Source organism: Dreissena polymorpha, chromosome 5 (genome assembly GCF_020536995.1).
Source record: "Dreissena polymorpha isolate Duluth1 chromosome 5, UMN_Dpol_1.0, whole genome shotgun sequence".
Taxonomy (NCBI): Eukaryota; Metazoa; Mollusca; class Bivalvia; order Myida; family Dreissenidae; genus Dreissena; species Dreissena polymorpha.
Window position 1 is genome coordinate 67,633,790 of NC_068359.1, and position 17,620 is coordinate 67,651,409.

The 17,620-nt window shown below is 34.1% G+C and overlaps 1 protein-coding gene across 1 annotated transcript; it reads right to left on the reverse strand.

Annotated features, from left to right (window-relative positions):
- Positions 1–11,203: 11,203 nt before the first annotated feature.
- LOC127880640 (neuronal acetylcholine receptor subunit alpha-3-like) lies at positions 11,204–17,394 on the reverse strand. Its single transcript, XM_052427961.1, has 8 exons — positions 17,161–17,394; positions 16,374–16,418; positions 15,359–15,468; positions 14,602–14,767; positions 13,584–13,820; positions 12,939–13,083; positions 11,902–12,037; positions 11,204–11,712 (listed from the first exon to the last, which is right to left on the reverse strand). The coding sequence occupies exons 1-8, from the start codon at positions 17,275–17,277 to the stop codon at positions 11,343–11,345; spliced, it is 1,326 nt and encodes a 441-aa protein (XP_052283921.1). The 5' UTR covers positions 17,278–17,394; the 3' UTR covers positions 11,204–11,342.
- Between the last annotated feature and the right edge of the window lie 226 nt (positions 17,395–17,620).

A 17,620-nucleotide genomic window follows, 5' to 3' on the forward strand; every position in this document is an offset into this window, starting at 1 on the left:
GCTTGTCTGGGCCATAACTATGTCGTTGATTGTGAGATTTTAAAATATTTGGCATCTTTGTTCAACATCATTTTGACGGTGTGTCATGCGACAAAATTACGTTGATATCTTCAAGGTCAAGGTCATACTTTGAGTCCAATGGTCAAAAATGGCCATAAATGAGCTTGTCCGGGCCAAAACTATGTCGTTCGTTGAGAGATTGTAAATTCATTAGGCTCATTTGTTCACCATCATTGGACGATGTGTCATTGAAAGACTAAACAACGATATCTCAAAGATCAAGGTCACACTTTGCGTTCAAATGTCAAAAATGGACATAAATGAGCTTGTCCAGGCCTTTACTATGTCGTTCATTGTAAGATTTTAAAATCATTTGGCACATTTGTTCACCATCATTGGATGGTGTGTCATGCGAAAGAATTACGTCGATATCTTCAAGGTCAAGGTCACACTTGGAGTTAAAAAGGTCAAAAATGGCTATAAATGAGCTTGTCAGGGTCATAACTATGTTATTTATTTTGAGATTTTTAAATGACTCTGTACATAAATGTTGTTCACAGTCATTGGATGACGTGTCATGCGAGAGAATTCAAGAGTTCAAAGGTCAAAATGGTCATAAATGATAATTGCATAATAATTCTTAAACATCGCCATTTATTAGCTTCTCTTGTATTGAGAAGACAGCATGCAAAGTATTCTGTGTCAATGTATACTGGAATCGCTATGGGCACCAGTCCGTCTTTCCGTTAACACAAAACGTGTTTGTGGGCGTTCTCCTACACTTCAACGTACAACATTTAAACGTAAACGTAATTGTTTTGCAAGAAGTTGCGCATGCGTGTGTTTTTGTCGTCCTGCATTGAAAGTAACAAAAATCATTGCCCTTTTTTAATTTAAAACTGACAAGTTTTTCGCTTACGTACTTTTAATCCTTACTTTTCAAATTATTAGGCCTTGTTCCTTATTATACGAAGTTGTGCATAAGCGCTGTTTAAAGTTCTGCATCAAACATTATTAAAGTTATTCCCTCGTCATCTATTGATGCAGATAGACATATACATAATGATAGTATCCATATGAGGTTAACCTCAGATTACACGCAGCGTACAACATCAAAACCGCTTGCTACAAAGCGTTGATACTAACATAAATGTTAAATCTTAGAATTATACAAAAACAAGTCACCTAACTTCAATTTAACCTAGTTTGGAACTTGGGAATCAAGAGTTCTCGGCGTAGAGCTCTGTCTAAGCCAGCGTTTCACATTAATTGACCTTTATCAACAACTGATCAGCGGTGTAGAGATGTCACGTTAGTATGAAAATGAATAACTGAAATAATCTCATTTGTTGAAAATACCTAAAGTAAACAAAAAAGAAAACCTTATGGCTTTACTTCTAAACGTGTTTGAGTATAATACAAGATATGTTTTGATGCAAAGAATCAAAGGGCGTCGGGAATTTCAGTGTAAAAGGCACTCAATGAAGTTACATGGAACGATTTTTTTTCTACTGTTAATATTAATATATTGGCTGATTATTTCAAACAAAATAGAAAAAGATACTGGTATAACCATTATCTCTGATTTTATGTTTTAACACCCAAATAACCATTATCTATGATGTTGTGTTATAACCCCCAAATAACCATTATCTATGATTTTGTGTTGAAAACACCCAAATATTTCATAGTTCATTTTAGTTACATTGGTTTCCTTTTTTACTGGCACTAAGTGCATTTTCATTAATGGAACAGAACTGTGTAGGATTTAAAAAATCTGCTTCATCTTGTAAGCGTAATTTTATATTTTTCTTAACTTCAAGGGGAGATGATCGCGGTGGTGTAGTGGATGAGGTGTCCGCCTAGCGATCGGGAGTTCGTGGGTTCGCTCCCCACTCGGGGAGCATTCTCATTATCTCCATAGACACCTAGTACTGGTTCTTCCCAGAAAACGGACTCGATAATGTCCATCTGCCTACAATGCTCTAAAGGGCGCCTGGCAGTATATATAGATAGATAGATGATTCTGAACTTATTCTTACGTTGCTCATTACGATAGGGGTTGAGTACTCATTGATATGAAAACACTGTAAAAGTTTTTACAATAAAACAGCATATTTATTTAAATTAAAATGTCTACATCAAAACAAAAAGTTAACATAGAACACAAATAAACTAATTTGATTCTACTGGGGATCGAAACTTGGGCCTCTCACATGTGAACCGAGCGTGTAACCACTACACTACGGTCCGCTTGAAAAATCACCTTCTAATTAAAAAGCTATTAATGGTCGGTTTGAATGTAAACCCGGAAGTTTAAACGATGGATAGTGAGCGGGGTTAAAGGTCCATACCAAAGGGTCCATACCACTGGCAAGATATGGGTCAGGCCTTCGGCCTTCTATATGTGGTTCTTAAACAAACCTGTAGGAGGACTTGATAGTAATGAGACTGTAGTGCTGTGATGGTGCTCCTCATTGATAAGCAACTGCTTTCTTTAACAAGACTCATTATTACAATTAATAATACGTGTCGCGCTTCGCGCTCTTTAGCGCCTTTTTTAGTAACAAGGTGGTTGCTAGTTCAGTGGAACAAAGAAGTTTTGTTTTATACAAAACCAGAAAGTTTCACCGGTTCGCGTATTTGTCCAGTCCCTGTGATCTTTTAATATTGCCCAGTCCCTGTGATCAGTTATTTATTAAAAGAATTAGCTTTGCATTATTGGCAATAAATGTTGTATTAAATGTAATAGGCACAACTGCAGTACTTATTTACACTTATTTACACAAAAAATCATCACTATGCAAGATATTTTGACAACAAAAATATATACATTGATCCGTAAAATAACTTCTCCTCCATAAGCGAAAAAAACGTAAAGACGCATTCTATACATAGGTGGTGACGTCACTACGTTATTGTAAGACCGGTGTGACACAATGGTAAAGACGAGTTAACGCGTGACGTCACACACACCTGCAAAGTTTAGACTCCGCCCACTGGTTGGCAAAAAGAGGTGGAATTCATATAAGCGCATATATAGAGAAGGTTGACATAATCATCGTTTTTATTGATAATCATGAACTGTATCAAATATAATGTTACTATTTATGTCTAAATTAAACATGATAAGCATGCGTGGAAATTCATTTTCGGAACGATTATATTGTTGTTATTATTTGTTTTTACTAAAAACGAGCTCCGGAGTGGAACACTATCTGCGAGCTCGGTATGTGGTTACCACAAAAATCTCTACTAAACGCATCTTCACGTCCATTTAAGATACAAAATTTCAGAAATGGAAATTCTTTTAGAATAAATTAAATTTAATGAAAGAACACAAATAAGGATGAAAACAAACAACAAATAGATCGCTTTTTGTTCGCAACATATAGTAACTGATTTTAACCTTAATATATCTTTACAAACTTACCTTGTTACACAACAAATAAATTCATAAATCTAATTGTTTTATTTAATGGTGAACACCAAATTTGACACTTTTGTTTCAGCATTTCTAACCGTGTTTAATTGCACCGTTGTTCGTCACAAGCATATTATCTCGTTATGATCGGAGACTGCCCAGACATTTACACAGAAAACATGCCGGTGTCATAAACATAGGGACCTATACTTGAATTGGGTCCCTGCATAGACCACATGTGGCAGAATGTAAACTCGACAATATAGTGTAAAGATTGTCCGTTCTTGCAGTGCACGTAACACCATCATGAAACCAAGCAATCACAATGGATAAACAATATTTGCGTAAAATAAATTAAATAAACATATATATATTTAAAATAAAATGCTAGATTGTTACATGTATCACTCCTTATTACTTGTTAAGAGATTTCAATATACATGCAAAGACAGTTCAATTTTCACAAGATGAAGGTTTTATTTCCATTTGTATATTAAAATTTATTAATATTGTAATTCAATGGAAACGAAACGGAAATTCATTCTATGAAAAAAAATACCACAACATTTAACGATTGTAATGTATTCCGTTTTTATGGCTTTGTTTTATAATTGATTAAATGCGCCTCTTATAATACACTGTCGATCGCTGATGAACAATAACAATATCCACACCGTTTATAGTTATAATCAAATTAATATATGTTTTATAAGTTTTGAAATATCATTTTTTAAAGTCTCACTTTATAAAAGAATACGGCTAATTTATTGTTTTGCTGTGTGGTATTGTCAGTATTAGGCTTCCGACCACGTTTACTCTGATGCTAATAACTAATTTGTATTTAATAAAGAGGAAATTATTAAATGAATATACATTTATTGGTACTAAATATGATATATTTGTAATATTGTTTAAGATTTGTTATGTTTATTTCGGATTTTTTATCGTTTAATTGACTAAACAAAAGCCCTTTATACATGTTTTACGTGACTGTTACTAGTGTTTTTTTGCCAACCAGTCAGTGCGCATGCGCGGAAAATCCCAAATGTAAACAATAACAATTAACTCGTCTATTACATACTAGTCGCCGCACTTCAGTGCGACGCCAATGCACAACTGATTGACTCTCTGATTGACATTTGTGCAGTATAGCGTGAAGGATATACTCTTCTCGGGAATCCTGTCGATTTTGTGTAGATTTGTTAAAACGACTGATTGACACATTGCTAGTTTTTAGAACTTATACGAGTCGGAATCGGCTTTGCATTAAGAATAACTTACGGCAATATTGTCTTCATGTCATTATCTAAGCCTAATTTAGGTTTACAGTCAGTTTATAAAAACTGTATTTAGGTCTAAGAAACATTTTAAATGTAATATATTCGTTTTCAAATTAAAATCAAAATGTGAAACAATACCTTCATATAGACCATATACCGATGTTGATCGGCCAGCAACGTCATACACGGAAACTTGGCTGAACAATTTTTTATGTTCCCCAGTCTATAGTGGGAGGCATATTGTTTTTGCCCTGTCTGTTTGTTTGTTGGTTTCTTGGCTGGTTTGTTTGCGTCAAACTTTAACATTTGCCATAACTTTTGCAATATTGAAGATAGCAATTTTATATTTGGCATGCATGTGTATCTCAAAGAGCTGCACATTTTGAGCGGTGAATGGTAATGGTCAAGCTTCAAGGTCAAAGGTAAAATATATGGGGGAACATTTCACAAACACATCTTGTTTAATTTATATCTGGAGCGGTCAAGTATAGTGGTGGACAAAGCGATTGATAAGTAGTGTAATACAGCAAATCTGCTTCTCCAAACTTGTTTTCACAAATACTAGCGTTCGTTGGGTGTTACCATTCTCGGAGTAGGGTCTCAAATATGATTATAAACTATGGTTGTCATCATTTAAATGTATGTACAAAAGCGGCTAAAATTGTTTAGAAAAAAATATCACCGACATTATTGATAATTCTCTGCTTTTATTGATTTTAGTGACGATCATGTTTAAAAATCAATTAACATCATCGCCGTATATGTTTTTGAATAATGTTTTTCGGCGTAGCTGTATTAAGCCAGCTTTTCACCTTACGTGACCTTTGTAAGTGTCCAATAAAATTCAAATAAAATTTTCCGCGGCTAGGTACGAATGAATACACTTCATTTATTCCATTGGCTGATTGGAGTATACCACCAGAAAATTGGAAACATATCCGCGTCTTTGTAACACTGTTTTACTGCATGAAACAATTTTATCTCTAATGAAAAGGCTTAATAGATAGAACAGTAAAACACTCAATTCTCGACATCAATACAGTTTGCGCGTGCACTTTTTATTTTGCGAGAATTACCAGCGCAAAAGCGTTTATACTTAAAGGCTATGTTCTCATATTTAGTACTTACTTCCATATTCCTGTCAACATGTTAACATGTAAAAGTATATAGCGCAGTGGAAGCGAGGCCTCACTTTAATGCATTGAATTTCAACCCGCGAGGTATCGGGTCAATTCGCGGCCAGTGTGTGAATGTCAGAGTTTATATACAGGTCATCACCGGAGTTCGCGGCCAGTAAAATAATCGTTATATGACGCTATCCGTGAACTAGGTGACCCGAAATTTTCTTTAGACCAGAAACGTTAAATGAAGATTTTCAGCAATATAATTATGGTATGTCAATAAAAGATTCTTAATGTGTTTTCAACAATACAATGATAAATATTATTTTTGATTAATTTAACAATAATTATTCCACCATATTGACTAATGTATTAAGCATGAGCGCGATGATTCTCGATACTGTTAATAATCGAATCAAATAGCATTGCCCGACAAACCACTAAAACAGGTTTGTTCGAAGAACACGCCTATAAATACGGATACTTCGCGTGTGGCCGGTTGACTCATTTGTTTTAATTTCACTTCCATTCTTCTTTTGGTTTTATGTTTTGTATCTATAGGTTTATGACCAGCAATATGTAATAATGTAAAATAAGCCACGAAAACTCCGCGTAACATCCCGTACTGCGTGTGATGCAGCTAAGAACTGCACAGAAAAAGACATTCGCTATCCTTGATCTCATTCATTGAACTATAAACGCCGTATATCTTTTTTTAAAGATATTTCTTGTTTGTAAATGCTATGATGGCTCAGCGTTAAAATACAAATAGAAACACTACAAACATCAGCTGTACATGTTTTGTTTGGTTGTTGTGTTTTTATTTTCTGTTTTAGTCAGGCTTTGCTGAAGGATCATTTCTGGCAAATTCTACATGTGGTCCATGAGTGGGGCATAGTGTCTAAGTTCTCTGCTGATTATAAAGTCCTTATTACAGATACTGCAACGAAAGAGGTCCTTATAACCGCTCTCTAAACTGCATCATCTGAAAATACGGTAAAATAATGGTTAATCAATAGTTCCTATCGAATTATTTGTTAAAGATAGGTAGGTATTTCGTGGCAAGCTCTTTAACAAAGGAAAGACCCTGTTTGTCATTTGGAAGTCCCAAAATGTGCTTAAATGGAAGTCAGTTCCAAGGGGGGGGGGGTAAACCATTTGTTGACAATAATAGTGATTTTAGTTATAGTTTACTGTACACGTGCGTTAATACTGTGTGTTATAAGAGAACGTGATATGTGTACACCCGATTTCTCGAGCGTCATGTTAGAAGTAGCAGATATGCGGACGGATTTCCTTCAATAGCTTTTTTATCCCGACGTCTACGATTTCGAAACAAAAAACCGAGGAAGCGCAAAAACTGTAGAGCCGAAAGGGCGTAATCATTTGAAAGAAATATAAAGTGGCTTACCTGGTGAAAATTTTCGCTACGCCTTTACGAAAAACACGAAAACGACACCATCGTGTCCTGGATGAGTACAATCCTTTATGCTTTTGATGTGTAGCCTGAATTTATTATGTTGCTCTTATCCGTTCTGAAGCAGCAAAACTAATTACAACAGTTATTGTTTCATAACATTCGATAAAGTGAACCCGTTGCGCGAACGTAAATATTATGTTGAAATAATACGTTAGAAAACGTTCAAATTCAAAACAACAAATCCAAAAACAAGCCTATAAACATACACTAAAATTCGCTTGATTGAAAAGCACTAACTTAATTCTTAATTTAAATTAAATAACATAAACAGCGTTTCAATATCATACTAGTTCCTTTCGCACAAGAGAGATAGTAAATTCGTCGATTATCTATTTAAAACGCCAAACCTTGTGGAAAGTGAGCAGATATGTTGTTAACCCAGTTATGCCTAGTGGATTCTCCCATCCTTCAAAATTGGATCAATTTATTTTCAAAACTAGGCATGCCTAATATATTTATTTCTATATTTAGAATATTTCTTACAGAAATTCCTTTAAGCAAACAGTGCAGACCCTGATGAGACGCCGCATCTACGCTGTTTGCCAAGGCTTTTTTTCTAGACGCTAAGCATAAATGAGTGAATGTGATTAATATTGGGCACTTCATCTGTCGGAAATCGGAACATTAAGCTAAATAAAATACGGTTTCATCTGGTTGGAGGGGGTGGGGGCTCATACCTCTCCTTCAATCCCCGGTAAATCCGAGCCTGTACAGTTCAAATTGTGTGGTCACGAAACAATAGTCTGGCTGTTATATATCTGATGACGTACGGGTATTCTGGTATTGTATACAGAACATTGTTGAAATAAGTTGTCAAGCAAGTAAACAATTTATTGTAATTATGACACAACTGAACTCGGTAAATCAATGTCCAAGTTGATTTCAGACTTTGTTTTGGTTTGACAATAGTAACATTGAAAAAACCTTTTAACCTTTTCCAGAAAACAAAAGACTGTAGTTATGAAACCTAGTCTAGTCAATACGGTTTTAATGGATGATGCCTTGACTGATTGATTTAGTTAAATATTGTATAAAAGATTTGGCCGCGAACTTTCCAGCAAAGCTATTGTCCGTCGTTTCGTAACTGTATTGTTTTAGCAGTAGGATGAAAAGTTTTGTTGGTGTATTTAAAGGAACTATGACAAGGAAAAACCGGATCCTTATGCAATCTTATTTTAAGTAATTTAAAACTATATAATGCCAAATGGCAACTGTAATAGAAAAACCATACCAGCCAAACCAAGAAATGACTGTAAAGATCACTTTTTAAAATTGCGCCATCATGCTTGATACATAACTCACTCCAGCCCTTGGATATATAGAATGCTTACAATTTTAACGTCAAACATTACAAGCAAACACATCTCATATTATGTATGATTTTTATCTCAAAATAAAAAAACATAATAATCCACTAGGGGCACTTGTTAATTGACATGCATTGTTTAATATTGACAAAAGTTATCAATATTCAAGGACTGTATCTGAACAATTAATCGTTCCAAATATACGCTCGAGTGAGTATTTAGAAAACAAAATAACAACAACAAGACGAAAATCAATATAAATAAAACAAAATATAAAAATGAATACAAAATAAAAGTATAAGTGACAAACGTATTGAAATGATCAAATCAGGTCTAGATACATTTGGGATGACAGAATCTAAGATTATCGCCTTTGGTAATTTGGTTTATTAAGAATGTCATAATCAAATGCACATTTTGTATATGGTAATCGATCTTATGTACTACATAAACAATTAATCAATCTAACAAATAAATAACAACAACTGCTACACACAAAGGCATAGTTTGTCTTTCATATTGAAAAGTTGTTTCGAATTCATCACGTTGGGCTTAAGTGTTTTGAGTTTGCGAATCCAAACGGACTCTTTACAAAGACGATTTATGTCATTTCTAAAAATATAATTTTACATCAAGCAATGTATGTAATGTAAAAAAGAGTGCAAAACTAGGAAAAAAACGTATTGCAATATATTGCCATTTAGTAAACCTGTATTGCAATTCTCATGGAATATAATGAATACGGTATTGTGAAAGGAAATGAAATATGTATACTTTTACATCTTGAACTTGTATTAGTTGCTACCATCTTAACTGAAGAAAACAGTTCTGAGTTACTTGTACATCTATATGAAATGAGTATTTATTTTTTTTAGTGGCGAGTTGCTCGGTTTAATTTTCGTAAATTACGGGTATGGTATTTCACTGTAGTGTCATTCACAAACATCGCAGTAATTATTTCGACAAATTTAATAAGTTATTCTTTATGAAAACATATTGACGTTAAATTCATATGTTCTTTGCCCTTAAACGTTTAGTTTCTCTTTTTACACAATTTGATATTATTATTTGAAAAGTTCAGCAAGTTGTCATTGTAATTGACTTATATAGTACTGCAGCATGAACAGAAACATTGTTTGCCTTTCTCAATATTACAAAATATCAAACAATTACCAAACTTTAAGGGCGATCTCGATGTCCGCCATTTTGTTTTTAGAACTTTGCAGCTGATCATGAAACTTTATAATTTACTTTACATGTTTAAAAAAAACACGTTGACCCGTACCAATATAATCAGCTGAGATGTTATTAGTCTACCAATAAATGTGCATATAACTAAGTAGATAGACAATACCATACAATATGTAAATATTGAGGCATCATTAATTTATTCCATAATATTGCGAGTTAAATTGACGCATGCATGTAAATAAAAACCCAGTGAAATAAAACTGGATTTATTCCCAAAACTGCGTTTAATAAAACATGAAAATTCAATTTAAAAATCCGTTTATTGTTGATTTTATATATTACTTAATATTGAGCTTGTATTTTTCGTTAATCGCCTTCATTGTAACACGAACAAAATGCCAATTGAATAATGAGTTGATTTATATATTATCGGCAGGAAAGACAAGAACAATTTCCTAAGCATTGATGACTCCAAGGTCACATGTAACATTCTGTTCTCTGGTTGCAGTTTGTCATATTGTACTTTTTCCCGTGTTGTATTGCTAAGCTTTGATCATTTGTTAGTGATTACCGGGGGGTACATGTAATTGATCAATTGTAATAACATCGCTTAACTGTTGTTGGGGATGAATTTCACTTTGTTCGTATTTGTAATAAATGTTAATAATATACAATTATTTTAGTACCAATACTCCTATAGCTCTGTTACATTAACTTGTATTTCAATTTATTAGGTGGGATTTTGCGTTATTATATCCCAAAGCACTCTAGGACATTCACAACGGCTTGGGCAATCTAGGGCTCCATAAAACACGTGTAGGCTTTTACATTGACCTTTCAACGGTGATGACGCCAGGTTTGTAATTATTTCATCCATTATGTCATATAAAAACTTCATCCAGGAAATAAAAAAACATAAATTGTTTTTATGTAGTTTCATTTGAAGAAAAACTCGGATTAACGGAGGTTTTTCCAATGCTGTAATTGCAGGGGAAACTATCGTTTTGGTTGTGTTTAAACTTGGCATTGTATACATCATTTTTTCTACTTACGTAATACTAAACATAGATTCGCCAGTTCGCTACGTTATAATGTTGCTTGTTTAGATCTGAAACGTGAGTTATCACATCCTGTCAAAAAGTGTATTTCACAGCGTAAGATTTGTAAGAAAAAGTCTACACATATCGTGCTTTAATTGTTTCATTTCACAACATATGGCTCAATCGCAAGCAACCAATAATGCTAGTATGAAAACATAAATATTTCAAACAATGCAATGCAGAATCTTGATGTGAGAACACATAAGTGACCTGAAATTTTGTTCACACACATATATATATATAAAATAAAGGATAAACACTTATATCAACATTTTCATCCTTAATATTATGTTGGGTTAAACGTAATTCAAGGTGCTCATAAAAACTATATACTCTCTGTAAACATGCAAATTCCGAAATCAAATTATTTTATGTTGCTGGGCAAATAATGACGTTTACATAAATGCACACTACATTTGATAAATGCTGTTGAATAAAATTAAAGTACAACGATGAAAAGACAAGCAAACGAGTAACAAGGTAAAACAATCATAAACAAGATAAAACAAACATTGTCGATATTCTTTGCAAATTCTTCATACGTTCTCCCTGTCCTAGATTTAGGCGAAAACTCATTCTGTTTATTATTTACATTGTTCGAACAAGATATAACATTTTCATTTATTATCAAGATAGTTTTGTCTTTCAAATTTCCTGTCATCTCACAATCATTCAACGATTTGGTATCTTCGGTATTTTTAAGTGATTTTGATGAGGGGTTGATGTGTTGACCCATGAGAAATTCGCAACCATCGAGTGATTCCACTGTTGTACATGTGTTGTCAAGTGACGGACTTATCGACGTTGAGCTGAAATGTAACGCATTATAAATTGTATTTTGAAAGAGTCGATCAAACATTTGGCATATAAACATCTTTCTGAGAAACAATTATTTTGGATATGCTTTAAAGTAACCCAAACAAATCGTGAAGAAAAGTCATGCAAAAAGCTTTCCTTGCGAAAAGTTTGCAAGTTTAATATGAACAACCATGACTTACCACATAACCTTTGATTGCTTTGAAAAGCAGGCGAAAGCAGGCAGCTGCTTGTCACCATGGCTGTGAAGGTAGAGGACAACAACGGTGATAACGACCTCTAGAGCGCTTGCAACCGCCCCACACAGCAGATAAATACCTGGAATTGGACAAGAACACACCTATAAAAATAATGAAACACTAATGACGGTAACAGGAGAGAAATCATAGTAAACATCCAATGTCGTTTAATTTGAAGCAAATAAACTGTCATTTCAATACAGAACAATATGCAAGACGCGACACGAACATGAACATGGTTAAAATTGGGCCGCTGTTGCCAAAGATAACACTTAGTTGAAAAGTAATTACATTTAAACTAAATTGTGAATAACGATATAACATTGGAAATTATATTTAATTTCAATTGTAATAAAACATAGTTATTTCTATTGATAATGTAAATAAAATATCACGTATTGGCTTAATATTCGCAAGAGAAAGATACTGTTATACCAGACCCATTTCAAAAGTTTAATAAACTCGCCAAGCTATGGTTAACCATTTACTTATCAGAAGCCAAGTGTAAATTGCTATATATGCAATGGGATGTCACCCTTTATGTACCAGTCCCCTTATGTACCACCCCTTTATGTACCACTATCTTACCCTTTATGTACCATAAATATAATATATAGAGATAAATAATAAATGGTTTAATATGAAGGTGTGTTAATATTGATATGTATTATGTGACATATTATTTATGAATTTAGACTAATATATTGCCATAGATTATACTTTATGCCAGCTTGTGTGTCAGTGACTGTCTTAGTATAATTTATTAGCCCCAGTAGTAATAAATGATTCATGGTAACTCGCAGTCTGTTCTGGTGTTATGCTGTTTGCTGCTCATGAGTAACCTTGGGTTGGAAATGACACGTTTATAACTTTAATCAAGTAAGAAAGGTCTTAAATGTACATGTATTTAGATTTTCTGAGAGACTACAAACACGTCAAAATGCGTATCTGAGAGGTTAGGGTGTATCGTGTCAACTCACTGAATATGGAGACCTGCAGAGACGTTGTTGGAATTATCGCACTGACCATGGTCATCAGAACGGTAACTGTCAGCAGCATGGTAAGTGAAAAGGTCAGTTTCTCTCCACAACTGGCCGGTATCTTGAATGCTAGTACTCCCAAAGCCTTAATTTAATCAGAAGAATGACAAGCTTAAATTAGTAACGTCTTTGCAATATAATGAAAAATCAAATACAGTGTTACATTAGGTCAAACTTGGGTTTTACATTCTTCATTGGAATGGTAACATCGTTGTTTTATCGTTATAATAACAATGTTCCACACAATCTCTGCATGGTACCTTGATTCAGCTATTTTTTCATGTTCCTACAACGTCTTTTAGTTATGTATATTATAGATGATTACACAGGTAAGTTATATCATAATATTATCAAAAACGTATTAATATTATCCAATCGCTTTCATTTGTACCACGGTACCTTTCAAAAATCGCTGCTTCACATGATCACATATGGTTTGTTAGGCGTGTTACCATCCAAACATATGAGCATATTTTACACAATGCTATTATTTATATAATAACAGCCTTCTCAAATGGCAAGATTTTTTTTTGGTGTGTGTGTGTGGGTGGGGGGAGGTCTGTAATGACAAAATATTCCGCTCACCTGAAGAAGTGCGACGGGAATTACCAAGTTAACAATATGGTACATTGCCCGGCGACGCAGGACAAGACGGAAGACAAGTGCCTTGACATTTGCGGTCCTTAGTTGAAGCTTGTCCTTCTTGAGCGTGGTCGTGCTCTCGATCACAAACTCGCCATTCTCCGTGAACTCATCCATAGCGATATCCTCTCTGAAATGCCTCAGAGAAACAACGTTTTCGTCCAACATCAACGTTGAGAACTGGAAAATAATGTACATAGAGGTAAATAAAATTATCCGCATTTAAAAACATGTTTAGGACTTTTTGCTTAGTTGCCAAAATATGTGTGTTAAACAAATTTTTATTTCACGTTCTTTGCAACCATTCACTGAGGTAGTTTTACATAAAGTTTCCTAACTCATGTTTTGTCATGCAAATACTTCCAAAATATGTGTGACGGGATCATAGGTATGTCAGAAACCACATGAATAAAAATGATACACCTCAACCTTTATTGACGAATTAAGTGTATTTTAGTGAAATATTCCATTGTCTCTTTTGCTCTAGTCTGTTTTATTAAGTGTGATGTTACACCTTATGATATGTGAAAATATAAACGCATCCATAGGTCAGTGACCTTTAAACGTTAATAAGCTATTAAAAAGTGTGACATCCACACATACACATTCCTGCAAGATGAGTCTCGTGGCTTGCATTTAATAACAATTGCGCTTTAATGAAAGTGTTAATAATAAAAATTGAGTAATTTTCAAAAAAATGTGAAATTAATTGTTTCTTCTGTGGAAAGGGACGTGTAAAAATGTAACAATGGTCAAACAGATTCATATTGTAAATATTGTATGACAAACTACAAAAACTACAAAATGGAAACAACGAGAGACAACGATATCACATGTTTGTCGAAAAGCAATTTCGACACACCGATTTGACAATGACATGTGCGTAAATGGTAAAACACATACACAACGTTAAAATTTTAAGACAAATTACAGAAAACTATATAATAGAAAAACGACATACCTCTATATCACATGTTTGTGTATCGAATGGAAAATTCGAGACATCAATTGTACAAAACGATACTAAATACACGGGAGCCAGCCAGAAAACATCACCAGATAGTGCAACAGCCACGGGGATGCTCATCTTGCTACTATCATCACCCAGTACTGAAATTCCAACAGCCCTGGAAAATATTTTTATAACTATTTAACTCATTTAAGTCATCACCCCATTATGAAAATCAAAATACCTGGACAATATTATTATATAGTAATATACGTTATCATCCCATAATGAAATTCCAACAGCTCAAGAAAATTTAATTGTATAACATCCAAGTCATTAATTTGTTTATTATTGGCGTACAAATATGGTTTTGTTTTGCAAATGTTGAATGACGCCTGTGCATTTTTTAACGAGACATAAGATACAGTTAAGGTAAAGTCAACGTGGAAAGGTTGTTTAAATATAAATGTTGTCTTTGTTTTTATAAGTCGGGTGCTATCAACCGGCTTTTATCATTAAATATACACAAATTAGTTTACACTTTATCAGCTTATGCACACACATGAAATAAGTTATCAAATGAGTTGAATCGGGAACAACGATCCAAAGAAATAACATGTACAGTTTTCGTGTTTTTTGCTAAAGAGGTTTCGACGCGGAAAAGAAAAGAAAATGTACAAATATGAAAATGTTAAAAAACATCTGCGCGGTTAGACATCAATCCTTTGATATCGGTTTGCATGAAGGTTAAGTAAGCTTAATATCTTACGAGTTTGCATGGACAATGACCGGTTTCCAAATGTCAATGTTCCTTGGGTATATTACACTAAGCCCTTTCCATTTGCCAGGATTCCACGACAGTCTGTTGTCTTTCCAGGTCTAGAAAGATAGAAATATGTTTTAATAGAGGAATTATGAAACCGATTAAAGACAGTCTGCGTCCCAACTCTAATAAGCTTTACATGTTTCTTAATTTAGGACTCATGAAATTGTTCTTCGACAGTCGGCTACTAAGACAGTTATGGAAATACGGAAATAATTCCAAATGTATGACTGATTAAAGTGTTCAACGGCAGCGGGCGATCCCCACAGTTTTAGAAATACGGAAATATTTCATTAAAGAACTTACACAAACATTATCAGCAAATCAATAAGTGTTGCTATCAGCTGCTGCCAGTATCATTAACGGCACCACAGATTGATCATAAACGCTTTTCTTCTTGCTAAATACAGTATTATTTTGAAATCGTATAACCATAAAACACATGTTTGAATTATCATACTCGGTTTTTTAGGGAGCTTGTTTCACGAGTGTAATAATAACATTAGTTAAGTGTAATTTTCTTTTCGTGGCTATTAAACTCATCAGCCCACAATCGTGTTAGCCTGATAGAATTATTTAGAAAAGGAAATCCCGCTTAATAATGGGTTTTAGTAACTACGCAAATACCGATATAGATATATATAGTCATTCACACAAATCAATTTTTCTGTTCATACTTGGGTATGAGCTCGATTTTAGAACATAATATGTAGAGGTCGGGGGGGGGGGGGGTTCAAATGAAGCTGACCGATTCACCCATAAGTGCACATGATGGGTCAGCGTTGTCTTTACTTTCATAGGCGACGGATTTATCAAAGAAGGAATGATCCTGATTAAAACTTATGTTAACACATCATGAGCGTTTTATCATACCATAAAGTGTGTAGCCATCAGAGAGCGTGTTTGTTAACCTACCTTAAAGGGTGTAGCCATTAGAGAGGGGGAGTGTTTTTTAACCTACCACAAAGAGCGTAGCCATCACAGAGAGTGTTTGTTCCACGATGTCCTGCAGAAGAAAATCATTCAAAATATGATACGTTGTACAAATGTTTAAACAAATGTATACATATTTGTACCTTTAGTACTGTGCTACAATTTCTTCTTTATTTCTTACATAGTACGTTAGGTTGATGTTTTATAACCAAAACAAATATAATAATATAAACAAGACTATTTCCATGCAATATATGTCCCCTACCGGCTCCACCATTGTCAGATTTTGATTTTAAATTTGTGTTTCCATACCAACCATAATTCTTGACGTAGGAACACGACGTGCATAATCTCCATGTTGCCATCTGACCATGTTTCAAGTTTCATGGAAAAATATGAAGAACTTTTTAAGTTATCGCAGGATCCAGACAAGTGTGACAGACAGACAGACTCACAGACAGACGCACAGAGTGCAAACCATAAGTCCCCTCCGGTGAAACCGGTAGGGGACAATTAAGACTAAACGACTTAATATAAAGTGAAAACATACCGGCAGATGCCTTAGATTATTTTACAGTAATTGCCCTTCAAAGAAGAATACAAACTGATTAAAAACATCTTAAAAAATTACAGCTCAGTATCAGAAAAGTTTAGGGTAGATAAGATGGTGAAATTGTTAACACAGATATCATATTAAAGCAAGACCAGTTTCAGGACGTTATCAAGTCTCACGACATTAACAGCTTAGGGTCGAAATATTTTAGGATGATTTGAGATGTCGTAATTGCTAACACAAATAGTATATTCAAGCCTACCAGTTTGAGGATGTTTTCAAGCCTCATGTTACAAGTAACGTTGACCTGCTTCGATGGCCGCACTCCTATCGCATAGTCTGTTAGTACTTTCCTGAGGAGAGCCGTTTCGTTTTCCATAGTGTATGCATTGACGACTTACAAAATTAAATATACAACATTACATTCACTTTATTTATAAAAATTCAATAGACACGATATCATTCAAGTGTATCTCTTTACTTAATTTGTGTTTATTAATGGCACCTTTCACAGATGTCGGCATGTTTTGAAGTTTGTCATTTAATGCTTTAAATAAATTTAAACATCGGCACCAAAGAGCTCCAGTATAAAGCAAAAATACAATTAAAAACTCCACACCCTTATTCGAACCATTCGTGCCGAGTAATGTCACAAAATATAGGGATAACAACAGAACTTTCCAAATTATACAATCGTTCCGCGTTTGTAACGCTTTATAATT

Excerpts from the sequence above, each read along its gene's own strand:
- LOC127880640 (XM_052427961.1), bottom strand. The coding sequence starts at position 17,277 with ATGGAAAACGAAACGGCTCTCCTCAGGAAAGTACTAACAGACTATGCG. Across the intron at positions 15,469-16,373 it reads TGATGGCTACGCTCTTTGTG|ACCTGGAAAGACAACAGACT; the intron begins GTAGGTTAAAAA and ends CTATCTTTCTAG. Across the intron at positions 14,768-15,358 it reads GTCATTGTCCATGCAAACTC|GGCTGTTGGAATTTCAGTAC; the intron begins GTAAGATATTAA and ends AATATTTTCCAG.